Source organism: Siniperca chuatsi, linkage group LG12, assembly GCF_020085105.1.
Source record: "Siniperca chuatsi isolate FFG_IHB_CAS linkage group LG12, ASM2008510v1, whole genome shotgun sequence".
Classification (NCBI taxonomy): domain Eukaryota; kingdom Metazoa; phylum Chordata; class Actinopteri; order Centrarchiformes; family Sinipercidae; genus Siniperca; species Siniperca chuatsi.
Window position 1 is genome coordinate 15,451,355 of NC_058053.1, and position 19,210 is coordinate 15,470,564.

General features: G+C 39.7%; 1 protein-coding gene and 1 long non-coding RNA gene across 4 annotated transcripts in view; both read left to right on the forward strand.

Moving 5' to 3' along the window:
- Positions 1-407: 407 nt before the first annotated feature.
- Positions 408-2,048, forward strand: LOC122885595. Its single transcript, XR_006380145.1, has 2 exons — positions 408-977; positions 1,775-2,048. It is a non-coding gene; the product is annotated as an uncharacterized LOC122885595 (long non-coding RNA).
- A 1,478-nt stretch (positions 2,049-3,526) lies between these two features.
- Positions 3,527-19,210, forward strand: part of agps (alkylglycerone phosphate synthase) — a 30,399-nt gene continuing 14,715 nt past the window's right edge. Inside the window, exons 1-10 of one of the 3 annotated variants that reach the window (XM_044216817.1) lie at positions 3,527-3,807; positions 8,467-8,556; positions 9,799-9,889; positions 9,989-10,109; positions 10,268-10,342; positions 11,369-11,440; positions 12,280-12,359; positions 14,221-14,301; positions 15,578-15,703; positions 15,975-16,083. In XM_044216817.1, the coding sequence (XP_044072752.1) occupies positions 3,617-3,807; positions 8,467-8,556; positions 9,799-9,889; positions 9,989-10,109; positions 10,268-10,342; positions 11,369-11,440; positions 12,280-12,359; positions 14,221-14,301; positions 15,578-15,703; positions 15,975-16,083 (1,036 nt within the window). In that variant the 5' untranslated portion in view covers positions 3,527-3,616. Of the gene's footprint in view, positions 3,808-6,937; positions 7,108-8,466; positions 8,557-9,798; positions 9,890-9,988; positions 10,110-10,267; positions 10,343-11,368; positions 11,441-12,279; positions 12,360-14,220; positions 14,302-15,577; positions 15,704-15,974; positions 16,084-19,210 lie in introns of those variants that run through there. The other 2 variants (XM_044216814.1, XM_044216815.1) reach the window with 2 other exon arrangements.

A 19,210-nucleotide genomic window follows, 5' to 3' on the forward strand; every position in this document is an offset into this window, starting at 1 on the left:
TGTTTGTATACTTTTACTTAAGTAAGTTTTCGATTGCAGGACTTTTGCTTGTAATAGAGTATTATTAAATTATGGTATTACTACTTTTACCTAAGTACAGGTTCTGAATACTTCTTCCACCACTGGTGCTATAGATTAAACAACCCAACAGTAAATACAGTTGCTAAAACTGGCTCCACATTGATGAGCTACAACATCTACTTCAACCTTAATGCATCAGTAATGAGAATCCAATAATATAATATGGGCTACTATAATAATATAGACTGAAAGAAGGCATTCTCCTTAATGACTTTTACTTTTAATGATTTAAGTATATTAGTCATACTCTTGTACTTTTACTAAAGTAACATTTTGACAGCAGGACTTTTACTTGTCCAGACATGCAAGTATTTTGTACCCTAAAAACAAGTCCAAGATTATGCTTGTAGTCTAAGAAAGTTGTTAAGGCTTATAAAATCCTCAAAGTTAATCATATTTGAACCATTCTGACACCTCAGCGTAAGTAAGAAGTCGGATCGAGATCTAATTAAGTGGCTTTTGAAATGTGTTAAGGTAATAAGGCAGACTTAGTCCTGGCTGTAGCACCTATCTGTGAAGAACCTCACACTAAAGTGCAGTTCACTGTGCCACTGCGTGAAATTACACTAAAAAAGGCTTTTTTTTTTCTCCCCCTCGTGCGCGCTCATGAACACGCGTTCACGTTTGGCAGCTCCACGTCGACATTCTTCCAGCTGCATATAGTGAACTGCACAGGACTCGGGGAAGAAAAGGTAAAAGCGGCGGTAGCCACCTTTCGATCAGAGCGCTGCAAGTCCGCAGACGGACACCAACCGCAGAGAAAACAGGCGATTGCACTTGAATCCAGCTATGGCCTGCAATGTCCTGAGATCGCTTTCTGCTTTTGCATTTTATGATCCAGACTATTTGCCCCTCGTGTTGGATTGCAGCTGGTCCCTTGCGTCTACCTATATCAGGTACAGTATGATTTGCATAACTTACTTTTCCTTTATCATATTACTTCTTGTGTGAATCGTTCTCATTATAATGATTGAGACGTGACACTATTTGTTGTTTGCATTATTTTGCACTTCTAAAGTTGCTGTCACTTGATTGCTGTTGAAGAGGCAAGTGCCCTAACTACCTTCAAACTGACAGAACTTAATACTCCTGGAGCTCAGCTGTCCTTCTGTCTTCATTGCTGTCATATCTTTCTACCTTGTGTAGTGAATAGCTCATTCTCTGTTCAATTCAGAAGTTGTTAAAGCTCAACAGGTAGAATCTATGACACAAGGCACAGGAGTGAAATAACCCTAATGAAGTTAAAGATATCACCAGAGTTGGAAACTTCAAACATAGCTAATATAGAGACTGGTTAATATGTGAACTTTGCATCCAGATGGTCAAACTTTAAGAGGTAAGTAAATACATTGTACGGTCATTTTTGGTGGAGTGTACTTCAGGATCAACTATTGCACATGTCCAAATGATATTTTGCCATTTAATCATTTCTGTAGAGAGCTGACAATGTGTAAAAAGACTCCATCTGGCCTGTTTTACCTGTGTGACTCTAGGGAGGATCCACCACACAGCACGCTTTTCTGTAGGCCCAGTCCTTCAAGCATTCAAGTCTTAGCTACTTCTTGTTTTCTAGTCTTACACAAATGACACCAGCTGTTTTCTCTCATTAGTTGTTATATGTTTTGCATTGAAGTCAATACAAGGAAAGAAAAGTGGAAGTCCTGTTTCCCTTGCTTTTTGTGCCTTACTACAGGTTAAAGGAGCACCCAGTCATGAGGAGGATAAGGTTCTGCACAAGGACAAACCTATGAGGTGGCACTGCGGCTTTCCAAATAAAGTTCTGTGATACACTTAGACTCTTAATTGCTCGCAGTCAGTGCATTACAGAACTTTGTTTTGGGAGTTAATACTTTAACCTGTGGGAAATAAATCCTCAAACATCTGGACATTTCAGTTTACAGCATGGTGCGATATTCCTGTTGACAAATGACTGTTTTCTCAAATAAAATTTCTCTCTGTTTTAAGCATTTTTCACAGACTCTCTCTTTTTTTTGAGAATTTAACCAAGGTTAATTTGTACTCTAAAGCAGCAATAGACTACTGTGGCTTGCCATTTACATTCTGTAACTTTGTGATAAATCATTACTTAAAGAGCAGCACTGCTGTGGGCCATATGGAAACAGTAGTCACATTGGTCAGATGACTCACATTGAGTCACATTGTTTCAGGTTACTTTCAGTTGTTAAAACCACATCACAAATCTTACACGAGAGGAAGTTTCACACTATCATGATGCTGCTTTAATAAGTGCAAGTAGTTTTTTTTTTTTAAATGTGACAGACAATGTAATTAAAATAATTATAGTCTCAAACTATAGATATATCATCTCAGGTTTAAGTTGCCAGTTTTACTCAAATATAAAATATATAGGGGTAGACAATTCGCAAAAAACTAAATCTGATATTTAGCTCACAGGTTTGATTAACTATGTTTTTCCACTTTTGGTCCACTGTTTCACTTTCTTGCCTTATTCTGAGCCAAGTCAAGCTGGTGTTAATTTCCATTGCCTAATTTTGCCCATGCATTCTTTTTCATTACTTATTAGCTATCAATTTTTTTTTTTGCACTTTTGAATATTTCAAGTAGTTATATTAGAAGGGCTGAACTCATTTATCTCGATGTTATCTCGTAACTACTATGCAAATTGGCTGTAAATTCCTGTCTCAACAGTTAATGGAGCATAATATGCAACCAGTCGTATACTGCAAGGCATGCTGGGAAATACGTAAAATGGTGCATTCATGTGCTACTCGTTAGCTCATGTCAGCTGTGTAACTACCGGTATGTTTAATCTGTTTAAATAAAGAGACAGAACAGTGAGTAACAACACTTTTATTATAAACCCTACCCTAAATACAGGCAGAAGTGCAATTCCTCACATTTGCCCTGACCTAAAACCATGCACACCAAACTCATACATAAACTTAAGCATATCTGAACTAGGGCTGCAACTACTTTTTTTTCATTATTGATTAATCCAACAATTATTTTCTTTGGTCCGAAAGTGCCATATTCCCATTGGTTGTTTTGTCCGACTACCTACAGAACCAAAACCCAAACATATACAGTTCACGATCATATAAGACAAAAAAGCAGCAGATTGTCACATTTAAGAAGCTAAAACCGGCATATGTTTGGCATTTCTGATGGTAAAATGACTCAAACGATTATTTGATTATCAAAATATTTGCAGATTAATTTTCTGTCGCTCTCCTAATCGATCTCGTTTTATCGTTTCATCCCTAATCTGAACCAATACCTAATAACCATTTAACATACATACACAAAGTAACCATTTATAAGATTTATCATATGGTATTATCTTACAATTATGTTTAGTGATAATGTAATCTCTCTCCAAAACAGGGAAAATTCCCATTTTCCCTATTTTGGGACCATTTAACGATATTCGGGTCATTCATGTAGCCTGCCTGTGATATTTCCGATGGGCTGTGAACGCAGCGCACTTTCGCTGTGCTGACCTCTGACAGCAGCTCATGGATCCGCTCCCTCCCTTCACAAACACGGAAGCAGCATGGCGTCCAACAGCAGCGGCGGCGGTGGCAGCTCCGACAGGCAACGGATTGCACAGCAAAGACTGAGTATAATTGCCGGGCATTTACAGAGACCGGTGGACGGTGACTCGACCATCCTAGCCGCTGACTGCAAAGCCCAGGGGAGCAAGAGAGATGGCTCCAGTGAGGGAAAGACGGTGCCGAGGAGGAGGTACAAGGCTGTGATGGAGCGGTGGACCTCTTTGGCTTTAGCTAGTTATTAAGTCATACATCAGTGGACTAATAGGATGATATACACTGACATACTTGCGTCCCTGTCTCTTCCAAGCACTAATAATGTAGGGAGACATGCCTAAAGCGGTTTTTAATTTGCCTGCTAGCTAACCTTACTTGGCTACAGAGTAGACATTAATTTGCCACGGACTGGGTGCGGCTAGGTTTGCCCGCAGGAGTTCAACGTTGTTATGGTCAACTTTCTCAAAGTTGGTCCGCGGTATCTTTTATTTTGTCGTATGACCATTTTTCTGGTGTCAGTGAGGCTGTAAAAGCTTAAGAGGAGTGTTAACGTTATGGCTAATGTTCTGGCATTTTCTCATGCTTCACATAACAAAGTCGTTGAATTGGCGACATTTTAAGTACAAGTTGTCGAATAGCCGTTACTGTGACCGTTACTGTTACGTACAGCCGTTACGTACTGTTTGATTCATCAGCTGTCATCAAATAACATGAGCTATGAGCTACTTGATTACCATGCTAACATGTTGGTAGGGGGATCATTCAGATCTGATCCTTGATGTTTACGATTTGACACCTTGTAAAAAGTAATGTAATTTGTAACAACCGCAGACTGTATAAAACACACGGAGGAGACAGTGCAACTTCTCTGTCTCTTCTGTTGATCTGATTGGCTAGAGCAAGTGGTGGCCTGACTTTCAACCTATTGGCAGCTCGGTTCCTTTTGAGGAAACTCCACCACACTGTGCTGACATCTAGTGTCAGTCTGAGATAACAGCTGAAGCTAAATGTAAAAAAATAACTTTTTTTTTTTTATTTTTTTTAAAAGTACTACAGTACAAAAGTATCAGCATTTGGCCTTGTGAATTCTGGTCAAAATGACACTGTGGTGATATGATAAAATGTTATGTCTTGCAGCCCTGTCTGTTCTGCCAGGTGGTATACTGAGCTTGCATCTGGGCTTTGATAGAAAAGTCAGTGGGTTTATCCATCAATATCGTCATAAGTAATGGTATAGTAACAGAATTACATGGGACATCAGTGTAGAGCAAAATTGTAAAGCAATAATTCATATGTTTATAATAGGAACAGGGTCACTTCAACAGTGTAGTGACATTCAGGTACACAGATAACTTCTTTGTCCCTGCCTTTTGTTTAACATAACCACATACCATGCTGTTGCTGTAATAATAAGGTAACAAATAGTTACTGTTTGTTTGGATCAGTACCAAGAAACTTCTTAACTTCCGCCTTTCTACAATTTTGCGGACATTCCCACTGCTACCTTTCTTCTTTGGTTAGTGAAGTGGTTTCAGGCAAAAGTCCTGATTTGCAGGTTTTGTTGGGTCTCAGCTCCAGTGTTAACAACATTTTAGTTAAAAGCATGCCTCAGCCACTGCAACCACCACTGACGCATTGATTAAGGGACATCCACTTTTGTTTTAAATTGGATGACTTGTGTAAACTTACCAGTTTATTAGGTACACCTAGCTAAAACTAATGCAGTTTAATACAACAGTCTTGCAATGAATCCTACCTTCAAGAAGGTTAAAATGTTCAGTTTTATAGAGGTGTTGATTCATTTTGGTCATTTTCAAGGCTGTAGTTTGAGGTACTGTTGAATTGTATTGCATTATACTGAGAGGTATTTTTAATATTTGTCCAGTGTAGTCGTACTTATGCACATTTACTTAAAGATGTGTGCAACTTCACGTATCCCATAACTTTCATAGTCTAAGACTGATTGACATTATCCACAACTTTTATCTAATGTTGTTTCTGTCCAAATAAGCATCATTATATTGTACAAACATCATTCTATGTGCAAAATAGTGTTAAATTCACAATATCACTAATTTTAGCATACAATATACAATAATATGTTGCTAATCCATTTTTTTTTACATTGATAGAAGAAGGAATTTCATCATTCACACATAGATTTCTTTTATTGCAAATTATCTTTTCTTTTTGTTATATTCAATATACGGTAAATCTAGCTAAGTCATGTCAAGGCATTTTTATTTATATAGCCCAAAATTACAAATCACAAATTTGCCTCAAAGAGCTTCACTAACTGTACATCATACAGCACCCTCTATCATTAGACCCTCGATTCAGATAAGGAAAAAACCTCCCCCAAAAAACCTTTTAAAGGAAATAAAGGAAGAAACCTCAGGAAGAGCAACAGAGGAGGGATCCCTCTTCCAGGACAGAGCTGAGATGCAGGCAGGCAGGAAAGAGCTCAGTTTATCAAAACAAATTCATTAAGTCTTACTGTTGTACCTTTAAACCTTGCTGATGGTCTGAAATGTTCTGTTTGTAACAGTAGTGTGTTGACCTTGCCACACTTGCCACATTTATTGATACATTTTTATTCACCATGTGCAGCAGCTGTGACGGCATAGAGAGGCGAAGTCCCTCCCCTTCCGGTGTCCCCCATGGGACCTTGTTTCGGAAAAAATATGTAGGTAGTCAATGGAGAGACAAATAAATGATTTGATCCAGTTCGAATTGTGCCATGAATCACACATACGATGTTTGTCAATTTAAAAGATAATTTTTCAAGTCAAGAAAGTCTCAGTTTGTCGTAGGTTTGTCTTAGTACCATTTAGTTTTGTGTGAAACCTCTCAGTGAACTACATCTTTCCCTCGCACAATATACGTCACAAACGCATGGCCGTCCCTCGTAATCTTAGCTTTCCTGATGTCTTTTATCCAGTGACTTCTGGTCCTTTTATCAGCAGGGGAGCGAAAGACCGAGCAAGACCTGTTGCTCGTGTGACTAAATCCGGTACTTTATACATCAATGTACAAAACACACACGCATCGTAGTTTCAGCGGCTCTTGGTTAGCCACTCGCGCCGCTTTTGGGTGGTTAGTCTTTCTTATTACGGATTTTCACAGTCTTACACTTCAGACAGTTTTACGACAAACTGCGACTTTCTTGACATGTAAAATTATATTTTAAATTGACAAACATCATATGTGTAATTCATGGCACAATTCGAACTGGATCAAAACATGTATTTGTCTCTCCATTGACTACCTACATATTGTTTCCACCGGAAGGGGAGGGACTTCGCCTCTCTATATTAATGGTGGCGAGGATTCATTAGAGTATGACTCCTGCGTCACTCTCATTTCTACTCTCACTCTTAATTCACTCCATTTTGGCAGGTATTAATCTTAATTATGGCTTTTACTCCACTGTGTTAGAGTCCCATCCCTCGTGGTATGGTTGCTCTGTGAGAGGTGAGCTGTCTTTCTGCACAGTGTAAGTACACAAGCACACAGGCTCTGCACAATACTGGAGCATAGACAATGTAGCATCATCTTTGGTTGTGATGCCAGTGACTATAATGGAATATCCCTCAACAGTAATAGTATAGCAGCATTTCTGTTCTGCTCAGTACATTTAGTACTCTTACTCTCAGGATTACTGTCTCTCCGTGGATTACAATCATTACAACTCTCTGATTTACGGGACCCAATGTGCAATGTCATGTACATAATCATTGAACATTTTGATTTTCCTGTACTTGAGATTTGATATTGTACATACATAACTATATGACACTTCTCATACATATGTATCTTATATGCAACTCACCAAGAAGCAACGTTACGTTAACCTTGTTTATATTTTTGGCATTGTGTAAATTTGGATTTTGTGGATTTTGGATATCTGTTTATTGATATTTTTATACTTTCACCTTTTTATTGATATTTTACATATTTGCACTCTTTCCTACTTTGTACTGCAGCTACTGCACAAAAATTCCTTCGGGATAAATACAATTTATTAAAATCATTATCCACATCTTAAGTAGCTATGGCTGTACTCCACTATGGTTGGTGATTCTTCAACAACAAACAGAAAGCATGGCTGGTGCTTGTGTGCTATTTAAGTGGATGCATGTGCTAAATAATTAGCTGAAGCTTGTTAGTTCAGCTCACACGTTTGGATCTAATTATAAAAACAGAGCATTATTGAAACTAGCTGTGGATAAGAGTGCCTACAGGTGCTATAAATGTAAAATATTTTAATGTGTTGGATGCGAAATGGCTGACAGCACAAGGAGTGTCTGCTAGTTTACTCTGTTGGTGGATATATTGTATGAATGTGTCGCTTCTGCGTCTGCATTATAATGTCAACAAGCTGTGTGTTTGCGAGCCTGTGTGCAGAGCGATGTGTATTGGTAGTCACCTTAGGATTATTGTAGGTGTGCTTGTCTGCACCTTCCCATATTGTAAATTTGTCAACCGATAGCCAGCCCCACCTTGGATGAATGCAAAAGGCTATGAATGACTGAATAATATAAGGAGACTTTGACATTTTCCCTCAGTGAAATGCTATATGTCTGGGTGTTAAAATTTCAGCATGAAGTGTCATATTATCAGCAAAGACTTAACCTGTTCCTCTTTGTCTTGGTGAAATTGCCCATGCAAAGCTAGTGTCAGTCCAGAGGGACTGTGGTGGCAAATTAAGAATATACCAGGTCACTACCCCCCAGGTAGTCACCTTCACACTTGTTTGATTTAACTTACTCTGATGGTATTTAATGTAATTTTATAACTTCAGTGTAAGGTGTATGAGTTGACTTAACCTTTGCCAATATTTGTTTTTCCACAGGCAGGAGATTATGAAATGGAATGGCTGGGGATACAGCGATTCAAGATTCCTCTTCAATAAGAAAGGTCAAGCAGAATTTACCGGCAAAAGGTACCGTATAATATCACATCACTGCTCTTAGATATACTGTCTATGCTTATCTGTTGGTGATTTAGAGAAATCAATCATTACTAGGTCTCATTTACAGCATCTAATCTTGTTTTAGCACAGCCATTGTGTCTAGCTTTAGCATTCATACATTTGGGTTGAGGCTGGAGTTATGCATTGATAATTTTCACAGCCCATACTGTGAACCCAGCTTGTTGTCAATTGTTGTCTCCTTCCTACGCTCACAGCTATGTGGTGCTACTGCCACCTAGTGATTGGCATTTGAACTGTTCATTGTCATCTGAGAAGGTCACTGGTTGTGATTTTCAGCTTTCTCAAACTCTGTGGCTCGTTAACAGAAACCATTTTCCAATCTGTTCAAAAATGGAACATGTTATGTTATTATTGATGGGGAGGGTAAACACAGTTATTCAGTGACTGTTGTAGAAAAAAAGATTTAGTTTGAATGTCTGAGGGTGTCCAGAAACAAAGCCAGTTGTCCTCAGTCTCACTGAATATGGCTTCATTTTACATCAGAGAGAATGGCTCTTTCTGTACCTTTATCCCTGTCTCCCATGACAAGAGTAGAGGTATAGATGAGCCTTGTTATTGTAATCATGACATATGACTTTGGAAGAGACAGCCCTGCATGTCCAATTGAGAACTGGCACACAGTGTATGAGGATGTATTTTGAGTAATGAGTTGAACTGAACAGGATGTTGCGCAGCAAATGGTTTCCTCCTGTGCAAGCAGTTGCCACAAATCGCTCTGTGACCTCTCGACTGTAAAGCCACCTGGGCCGGCGTACAGTAACCGAGGCTGGGGCGCAATTGAATGTGTGTCAAAGACGGTGCTCTCCTCCTCCACGCTCACTGTGACAGAGGCTTTTTCATTATGGAGTGTGCTTCATGCACTCTTGGACAAAGGCACACCACAGTCCCCTGATGGGCTGGCCCAGGCTGTGCCAGAGGCTCAATTATGCAAAGGATGGCGAGGGCGATCACACGGACAGCACTGTCACTGCTGCGCTGCTTGGCTAATAACCTCATTGGACTCAAACCTCACACTCTATTCTTATTAGACACAGACCTGGTTTTCCAAATGAATAAGCCCAGTCAAGCCTTCAGATGTTTTTAATTGAGGCCTTGACTTCCACCACTGAAAATCACTAATACACGAGGATTAGTTGATTTATTTATATGAGTTGGTTGTTCACACAATCTGTCTTCCTTTACACAATCCAGGTATAGACTAAGTGGTATGATCATCCCCGGTCTGAAAGATTGGTTTGAAAACACATTTGGAGCCAGTCTGCAGCATAAAACTCCAGCAACAGTGAGTGTAATTCATATTTATTTGTTGTGTCTTCAATGAATGACAAAGAACAGCACTTAGTCACAGTTACCAAAACCACAATGGCTTGTTTTGTTTCAGCCCATTCTGACTAGCAGTGCTGTACAGCCTCCCACTCTTAATGAGGCCTTCGTAGAGGAAGTGAAATCCACAGGTATTCCCTTCTCTCATGACGCAGAGGACCGGGTGTTTCGCGCCCATGGTAAGGCACTTTCAATGTTTATTAACCTCAAACAGCAGATAATCTGTTTGTCTGATTGTATAGCATGATTTTTAATTTAGCGATAGTGTTTTTATTTGTGATGGTCATATAAAAATTTCTGTGGGCTTGTGTCATCTCAATTATGTATTTTCTTCCAGGCCATTGCTTACATGAGATCTTTGCTCTGCGAGAAGGGAAATTTGGTCGAGTTCCAGATATGGTGGTATGGCCAAGTAAGTTCAGAAGCTGTGTCATCTCTGTCTGTCTTTCTCCTCCCACATAGCATCTCTGATCCCCCTACTGGCTTGGGTGATTGAAAGGGTTAATCTCTGCAGAGGCAGGGATATTAATATGTATGAGTGGAGGCTTAATAAGATGCGTCAGGGGGAGGACGGTTGACACCCAATACTCCACGGTCTGGTCCTGCACAGAACATCCATGAATTATGATTTCGAGATTGGTTTTCTGTTGTTATGGCTGGCACTATTTTATCATGCAAATGAGTGTTGACTGATGGTTGAAACTTGATTAGCAGCCTCCCAAATGGGCAGCAAATCACCAAGCAACTATAGGCATTGTTTTATCCACACCAGCACCAAATTTTAATTTTACCGACCCCGCAAATACACTCTCATTTGCTACATATCTAATAGATATTTTGACCTGTAATTTGCATTCCTCAGTAGTCCCTCAGCGTCAAGCTGTGTTTTTTAAGTGGAGCTTTAGTTTGTTGAAGTGTAATCCGTAAGCAGAAGCTGTGTGTTTAATTGGATGGCAAAATGTACTAGAATGCAGACATTTCTCACTGCCTCTAAAAGCACTTGAAGCCAGTCAAGCACATCCATGTAGGTGGGTATTGCTGCTCTTCCCACTCGCTCACCACTCCAGTGTGAATGGATGTGAGCTCCATGATTGGCTAAAGCACGTTTGTATTGATCCAGCACATCCCACCCTAGAGAGCGTAGCTTCATGCAGGCTGACTCCGCCTGAGGAAAAGCCCCGGGCAAATCACAACTATCAGACAAATCAAAATGCACCCTGCCTCTCTGCCGGTCCCCCAGCTCTAATGGCTCAGGCCACATTTATTTATTGTCTTCTGTACACACATATTGTTATGTGCCAGTTTTTATTTCCTTTGCAATATGTCTACTCTGGTTATTATGTGAACACTTAATTTATGAATGCAATGGAGGCCGGTAAATGAAAACATTTCCTTTATGATGGCCACTCATTTCTAAAATTATATTCTGTCTTTACAGATTGCCACAATGATGTAGTGAAAATTGTGGAACTGGCATGCAAACATAATGTTTGTTTGATGCCATATGGAGGTGAGTCATGAAATATATGGCTCTAATCAGCATAATTAGCAGTCACATTCTGTATATACAGGCCACTAGATGTGTATTTACATTTAATGTACTTTGAAATATTATTTATTCCCACCCCATGCTTGTGAAATTCATTTTTGTAATTAATGAAGCCACATAATCTATGAATCTGAACCTGGTAAATAAGGTACTGCTAACTGTGCAGTCTGCGCTATGCAGAATTTGATGTCTTGCTGTGTGTGTTTTGTACTGGAGCAACAGAAAAAAATATTAGCAGGCATCCTACTGGGCCAACAATCTAAGCATATGATGTAATCACAACCCCCATGTCTCCTGTCACTCACAACTGTTAACTATATCATGATGGCAAAATGGCTGAAATTAATCTTATATAGTATTACAGCAGTTTGTCAACAGGTTCATGAGAATGATGTAATCAATAAAAGTTAGTCACACATTTATGCAATTAAATCCTGAAGCCTCCAGTCATTTTCAAAGAATGAGGATGGGCTATTTGCACTGTGCAAACTTTTCTGTTTTTACTGTATTTTGTAACTGTCACTGCAAACATTTAAACACATTGCAGCGCCTCGTCCATGTTGCTTTCTGAAAGTCTGACTCATGAAGAGCTGGTATCATTTTTCCATACTAGTGTCAATATGACACCTGAGTTTGCTACTCATACCAAAACAATTTGATACCTTTCCTTGAGAAATATAAACACTTTTTATTTATTTATTTATGTATTTATTTTATTCTAACCAAACAAGCCAAACTTCTCAAACACAGCAGTGTAACTCCTATAACTCCTATTGTAACTGTTGTTTTTCCTCTCTCAGGAGGGACTAGTGTCTCTAGTGCCCTAGAGTGCCCCCCAGAGGAAACTCGCTCTATTGTCTCTCTGGATACCTCACAGATGGTATGTAAACACGTGTCTCTAAGTGTCAGAAGAGTTGAGCTGCACTAATGTCAAGAAAAACTGACACCGAATCAAAAGCAGTCTGATAAATACTATCATTGTGAAACTTCAAATGTCAAGTGTCTGAGACTGTCTGAGAGACATTAAAACAGTGTTTCTAAATGTATGTAAATTGATATTGACAAAATATGAAATATGCTATTAATATAATGTGCTGCAACATAACACCATCACAATCTGCAGCCTCCAAAATGACCATAGAGCCAATTCAACAGACTTTGACATCATCTTAACTAAGACTGAACGTTTTATGTTTTTCAAAGCTAGTAGTTGCATTGGTTTCTGTATTGGTTTACATCACTTTGTTATGGTGTAACTGTTTGTCTGGCTATGGAGGTTGGAAGGACAAAACACATTCTGTATCAGAATTCAGTGACACCAGAACATGAAGTGAGAGGGGTGCTCAGATTTAATCATAAAAAATGTGTGAGCTGAAACATTGTTAAAAGTGTCTGAGTAGCTTTCTGTGTTTATTGTCAATGTTTCTTCGTAATTGATTTAAGGATGTCAAGTCAGATTTTGCTGTTAGCATAACAGAATTCAACAGTATTTGTTGCACATTATTGGCGCTTAGTAATAAACTTCTGTTTTTGATAGGCAGAGCACAGGGAACTAATAGTGGCGGCAGCGGTCACTCAGCTCTCTCAACATGTGCCACCAATTCAAGCTACATGCTATTGCATTCTGGGACAATAATGTTTATCAACACCACACTGAAAAATGTAGCAATTTTAGTGTCCATGTTGGCATTTTTCTGTATATTTCCATATACCTCTGTCATTTTTTCACAGGGAATGTACTACATATTCAGAATATTGTTAAAAATGATCAATCAATGGTCAACAGAAATATATTATCAGTATTTAAATTATTGTGAGGATATGCCAGTTTTCCCTCTGTTTCTATATAGATGGGCATTTTTCACTGTTTTCACTTCACTAATGAAAATAAGCATTAATTGCAGCCATAGTTAGAATTAGCGTATTTGTTGAGTGTAAGTGGGACACAACTTAATCTGTTTTTACAACAATAAATGTGTTACTTAATTTAAATGGAATCCCAAGCATCTCACCATGAACATGAGGTTTCATTGGATATAATATAAAAAGGTGAATATTGCCACGAGTACAGTATAGCCCTTTGATCCCAGCTCACATAGAGGTGATATATAAGCTGTCTGGATGCTGCGAGCCCACCAGTCATTGAGTTTAGTGCCACAGATACCACTGACCAGTGTTCTGTGTCAGGGGTCAGAGGTGAGGTGGCTCCAATGGAAGCACATGAAAGGAGCAGTGTGGCTGGAACATAAAGTTTATTACCTCTGGAGAATAATTGATGGCAGGTGTGAAATGACCTGCAGGTAGGGCTAAGCCACGTGCCCAACTGCCCAAATAAGAGGCATATATTTGGAATTAGATGTTAAGTGAGTTTAACCTTGAGGAAACTGTCTCTGTCCCGCAGCCCCTCTGCACACATTTTTCCTCAGACATGTGACCGTCAGGCTAGAAGGACATGCTGGGGCAAAACTTCCAGTAGTGTAGTCAAACTGTCAAGGGACTGTCTCCATGGACTGCTGTTGAGGCCAGGTATTTCATGTCAACATAACAGATGTAGGCAGGTTTAGAGTTCAGATGACAGACATGGTGGTACACAACATTTTTTATTAAGATCTTGTGTTTTCATTTTAAACAAATGAAACAAACAGCATTAGAGAGTGGTCCTTTTATACCGTATGGCATAAAGCATTTATACAGAATGTTTTATGACCTCCTCAGTCATGTTGTTTGTTTTTCATTCACAGAACCGCATTCTGTGGATTGACGAGAAAAATTTAACTGCCCACGTGGAAGCTGGCATCGTCGGTCAGGATTTGGAGAGATTGGTAAGTACTGCTCATCCATCCATATTCATCCGCTGAAAGAGCTTACATTACTGTAAAATGTTGTGCCAACAGTCAAGCTGCGTGACCATTTACATGCAGGCTGCCTATGCTCAGTCCCCTTGGTGCTCTTTGCTCAGTAGATCTAACTGGGTTTAGAAAGGAGGAGGCAGGAGCAGAGTGCTGAAGGGGAGAGATTAGAGAGTGAGGCGGTGGTCATGAGCAGATGGCACCATCAAGCTAATTCAGAAAAATAGAGAAGGAGCGGGCATTTGATGTAGAGGAATGCGTGAGCTGCTTCTAAAGCAGACTCCACCTCTGCATTTAGACTGGACCATTTTGATGGAGCAGATGGGTCTGCATTATAAACTGCCTTCCAGGGGAGTGCTGTGATAAAACAAGGCCCGGCTTAACCACTGTCTTGTGCTTCTGGTCGGTGTTGTTGTTGTACTTTAAGGTCCTTATTATAATTACTATTAAATGTTCTGCCTAAAGATGCAATCTTGTAGGGGTTAGGCTGCCATGAGGAGAATGTGTGGTTTCCTGATGAGCTACACGTTCTCCTCAAAGCTGTAGGGATGGTGCGTCTGATGAAGGTTGCTGGGTTATTCAAAGGGTTGTTTTGTGTGTGTGTGTGTGTGTGTGTGTGTGTGTGTGTGTGTGTGTGTGTGTGTGTGTGTGTGTGTGTGTGTGTCACACTCCAAAATGACCCCAATGTACATTGTCACAATGTTATGTTGGGTGGGGCTGTGGAAGCTGACTGTGCAGCAATCTTCTATCAAGACTGTCTGAGACATAGCCTGTATAACACACAGATTTACGTAAACATGTAGAAGTGAGGTTCTGTAATTGTAATTTAACTAGTTAAATTAAACTAATTAAAAAAGACACATGTCAAAAACATGTCTAAACATGTCACCTGGCAGAATGCAGCTATTATTTTACACATAGCATCAGTTATCCAGTCAAGCAGTAGAATATGGCACTGCCCAAAAAAATGCACTGATCACTCTTTTTAGTCTTTTCGTGCTCTTGGTTTATTTTAGGCAGTTGTAAAAATCTATGATGCCATAAAACCTGAGTTTTAGCATTACAGCAAAACAAGGGCAGTGAAATTCAGCAGCAGAGCTGCAATTATTATTTTTTTTTCCCTTTGCTTGCTCATTCTTTTTGCTTGTTATTAAAACATTCTTGTGGGTTTACAACGTCATTGTTTTTCAGTTTTAGCTCACTTTTAATTGCAACAACAAATTCATGTTTTCTTTCATTTTTTTCACAGCTCAATCAGAGTGGCTACTGTACAGGGCATGAGCCTGACTCTATGGAGTTCAGCTCCCTGGGGGGCTGGGTAGCAACAAGAGCATCAGGCATGAAGAAGAACATCTATGGCAACATTGAGGACCTGGTGGGTTGCACGCCCTCCCCTTTTACCTTCCTGCTCATGTTTGTTCCAAACACAGGATGACAGTCAGGACACAGCAGTTAGTGTACAATAATTAGAAAGAAATTTATTAGCACTAGTTTTTGTGCTTGACCCTCACCTCAAAAATGCAGTGGTCTCAGTATCAAATTAAACATTTTTGTTAACATTTATAAATCTGTGAAAGAGAAGTATACTACTGCATATTTTTGTTTCTAAAATGTGTTTGTTGTGTTGCTGTTTTCTGACTGAATAGGTCGTCCATGTAAAGATGGTGACCCCACGAGGGGTGATTGAAAAGGGCTGTCAGGGCCCACGCATGTCCACAGGGCCGGACATTCACCACTTCATCATGGGCTCGGAAGGTTTGCTACCTTTCTCATGTGATTTCAGTACACCAGAGCATATGGGAACGTGTGTGAGTTTGTGTGTTAATGTGGGTTTGTGTGCATGTCTGCAAGTCTTTGTGATAAAAAAGTAACATCAGGACGGTTCTCATGCTCTGGGCTTCTTACACATTAACTGGCTTTGGTAGAAAAGTGATCTGGAGGGGTGTTAGTTAGGAACCAGCAAGTGTCCTCTCCACCCCATCTGCGGTGCCCTGTCCTTGTGAATGCCCACAGAGAATACTGCCATATGCCAGGTTCCCCCTACATAATGAGGGGGTTCAGAGAATCTTGGCATCGCTATGTTAAACAGCTGTGGATGCAAACTGTATATTTGCCCTACAAAGCTCAGCAATCTGCTCCCTGACTGGGCTGGGATCACTGCAGAAATCTCCATTTGTACGAAGTGATTTCAATACCATGATTACCACCAGTATATAAGATCAAAATCAAATGTGTTCAAAAATATAAAAAATGTTTGAGTATTATGAAAGTATGATTACTAGTTGATATAATGGCTAACAGTTGCCAGTCTGAGTGATTAATGCACTTCATTCATGCCCAGCTACTTTTTAAAAGAATTTTCAGATTTATTTCTAAATTACCTGTAATACATTTACATACATACGAAGTTTTTAAAAGTTGCATCTTGAGTGTGCCGGTTAACTTTGACTTATACAGTATAAGCCTCAATGTGATAGTCAATCTAAACCTGTATAAACTGGTCACAATCAGACACTTGTCATGTTTGTAATATGTTATTTTAAGTCAGCCATATATTTTTAGTGTGTGTGACTCAGTCAGCAGCACACAGTTAATGATCTTATGAATAGAATTACATTGTGCCCAAAAGATTGCCATAAGTTAGAAACACTTCATGGGGTTATGTAGAGTTCATGTAGTTTCCCTGAACCTTACTTCTCCAAAAGTCAAATTTGCACAGCAGTGATGGCAGTGAACACAGTACATACATCAGGGCTCTTCTCAAAACTTCCCTGATGTTACAGCCCTCTGAAGTTTTCAGATCTGTTCATTTAATAATGAAGTCCCCATCAGTCCATTTGGACGTCATACTGCACTAGAATTCAGGAGGTATAATACACTGTATAGTGAGAGGGAGAGCCAATGTAATTACTCCACTAAAAATAAAAGCGGACTTCCTCACATACATTCATTCGCATGTAAAATAAACATCATGATAGTGTCCAAAACATTTTAAGTTTATAAGAGACTGAACCTATTTGTCAGAGGTCAGAAAATGTCATTTGGTCTGTGTGGCAGATTGTTGACTAATCAAATCTTGTGTCACTCAGCTGTAAAAGCCACAGCAGACAAGTTTGCTGTTTCCAAAATAGATATGATCATTTTGAACATTTCATCCATAAAAAGGCATTGGGTCACTTGAAGTAATAATGTGCTCGTACATTACTCTGAATTTAATACTTTGCTAAACTGTGCTTACTGACTTTATTTTGAAACACGCTGGTATGATTCCTTTATATTTGGCCAGATCTGCTGTTCACTTGATAAAATCATGAAGTTTTAAAAGTGTAAACAACTACTTTCATAACAGCAAGTTAATTCAACCTAATAATCGAAATAAAATAGCTGGGAGCGGAATTAATTTTGAATGGATCAGTCTAATATCAGAATACTCAAGTGTATAATCTTGTGCCATATCTCCAAAATTTGAGCTTTGAGAACAGAATAAGAAAACTTTGCATACATTCAGCACTGTGGGTGTTTAATGGTAGTCCATGACAGCAGGTTAAATGTTTTTTAAAGGCCCAGTTTATAAATTAAGGCTAATAATAATAGTCATAATGCAAGCACATAAGAGTATGTAGTGTAAAACATCTGAAGGTGAGCTTGCTGCTGGGGTTTGGTGCCACAATAGAGATGGGACAGGACCACACGTCTCTGGGAGTATATGCACTTCTGGGAGGCCGAACGCTGGAACTAAGAGGTCACACCACCGCACAGTCTCATTAAAATTATCTACCGCCTCACCCCAGAAACTGCATCCTGCAGTCTGACAGCATGCCACAACAACAACAACAAAGCACCACACCAGAACCCTCAACTATGTTCTGCATGTTAAGTGGAACGCATCCATTTTATCAGAAATTACTGTGAAACCTCGAGTTTCTCATTCACTGCACAACAACCGGTTCTCTCTATCTCTCTGACCTTGAAGTAGCCTGAATACAAAGTATTTTCTTCTCTCTTGCTTCAACCAGTTTAAGGAATGATTGGAATAATCAAAATAATCAATGATAATCCCTTTTATCTTTTAAACTCCTCAACTGTGGAGGATGTAATGTAGGTGTGTGAAGCCAACCAGTGCTAATTTAATGTACAGAATCAATTCTTTGATTCTAAAGTGGTGCTTTCCCCCACCCCCCACCCTGAAATACCAATCCTGTAAGATGAGTTTGGTTCAATAGAGACGAGGCAGTAAAAATGGCTTAAGCTGCACTCCAGCATTTCATTTCATTGCATTCGTCCCCAAGAGAGTGTTAGCTCTCTCTCTCTCTCTCTCTCTCTCTCTCTCTCTCTCTCTCTCTCTCTCTCTCTCTCTCTCTCTCTCTCTCTCTCTCTCTCTCTCTCTCTCTCTCTCTCTCTCTCTCTCTCTCTCTCTGGCTCAGTAGCTCCTCCTGCATACTGTCAGGAGGGAGGGGCCTTTCTTGGCTGAGGCCTAATAGAGTCACATGCTTTCCACTGGGCCACTAGGGAGCAGTGTGTGGCATGTAGTGTCACGTTCGAGGGCTCATTAACAGCCATAACAGGCTGAGGAGAGATGCATCTCTAAATGGACATCATCTATAGTAACACAGAACATTCAGGTGGGGGTTAATGTTACAGACTTGGGGCACTCCCAGGTACAGTTTACTGTGATATAAGTATTATTCCCAGACATATTTGCTGTGTAAGGTAGAGTAGACACTCTGCTTTTGAAACATGCAATGTGACTCCTTCAGCAGCAGCAGCTATTGGTTGACAGTTATCAGGGTCCTAAGGTCAGCCAGAGGTTTCCGGTGTGTCTGTATATGTGTTGCTGCTGTTGGCCTCACTGCCTTTGATAGAGCCCTGCTTTATTTCCTCA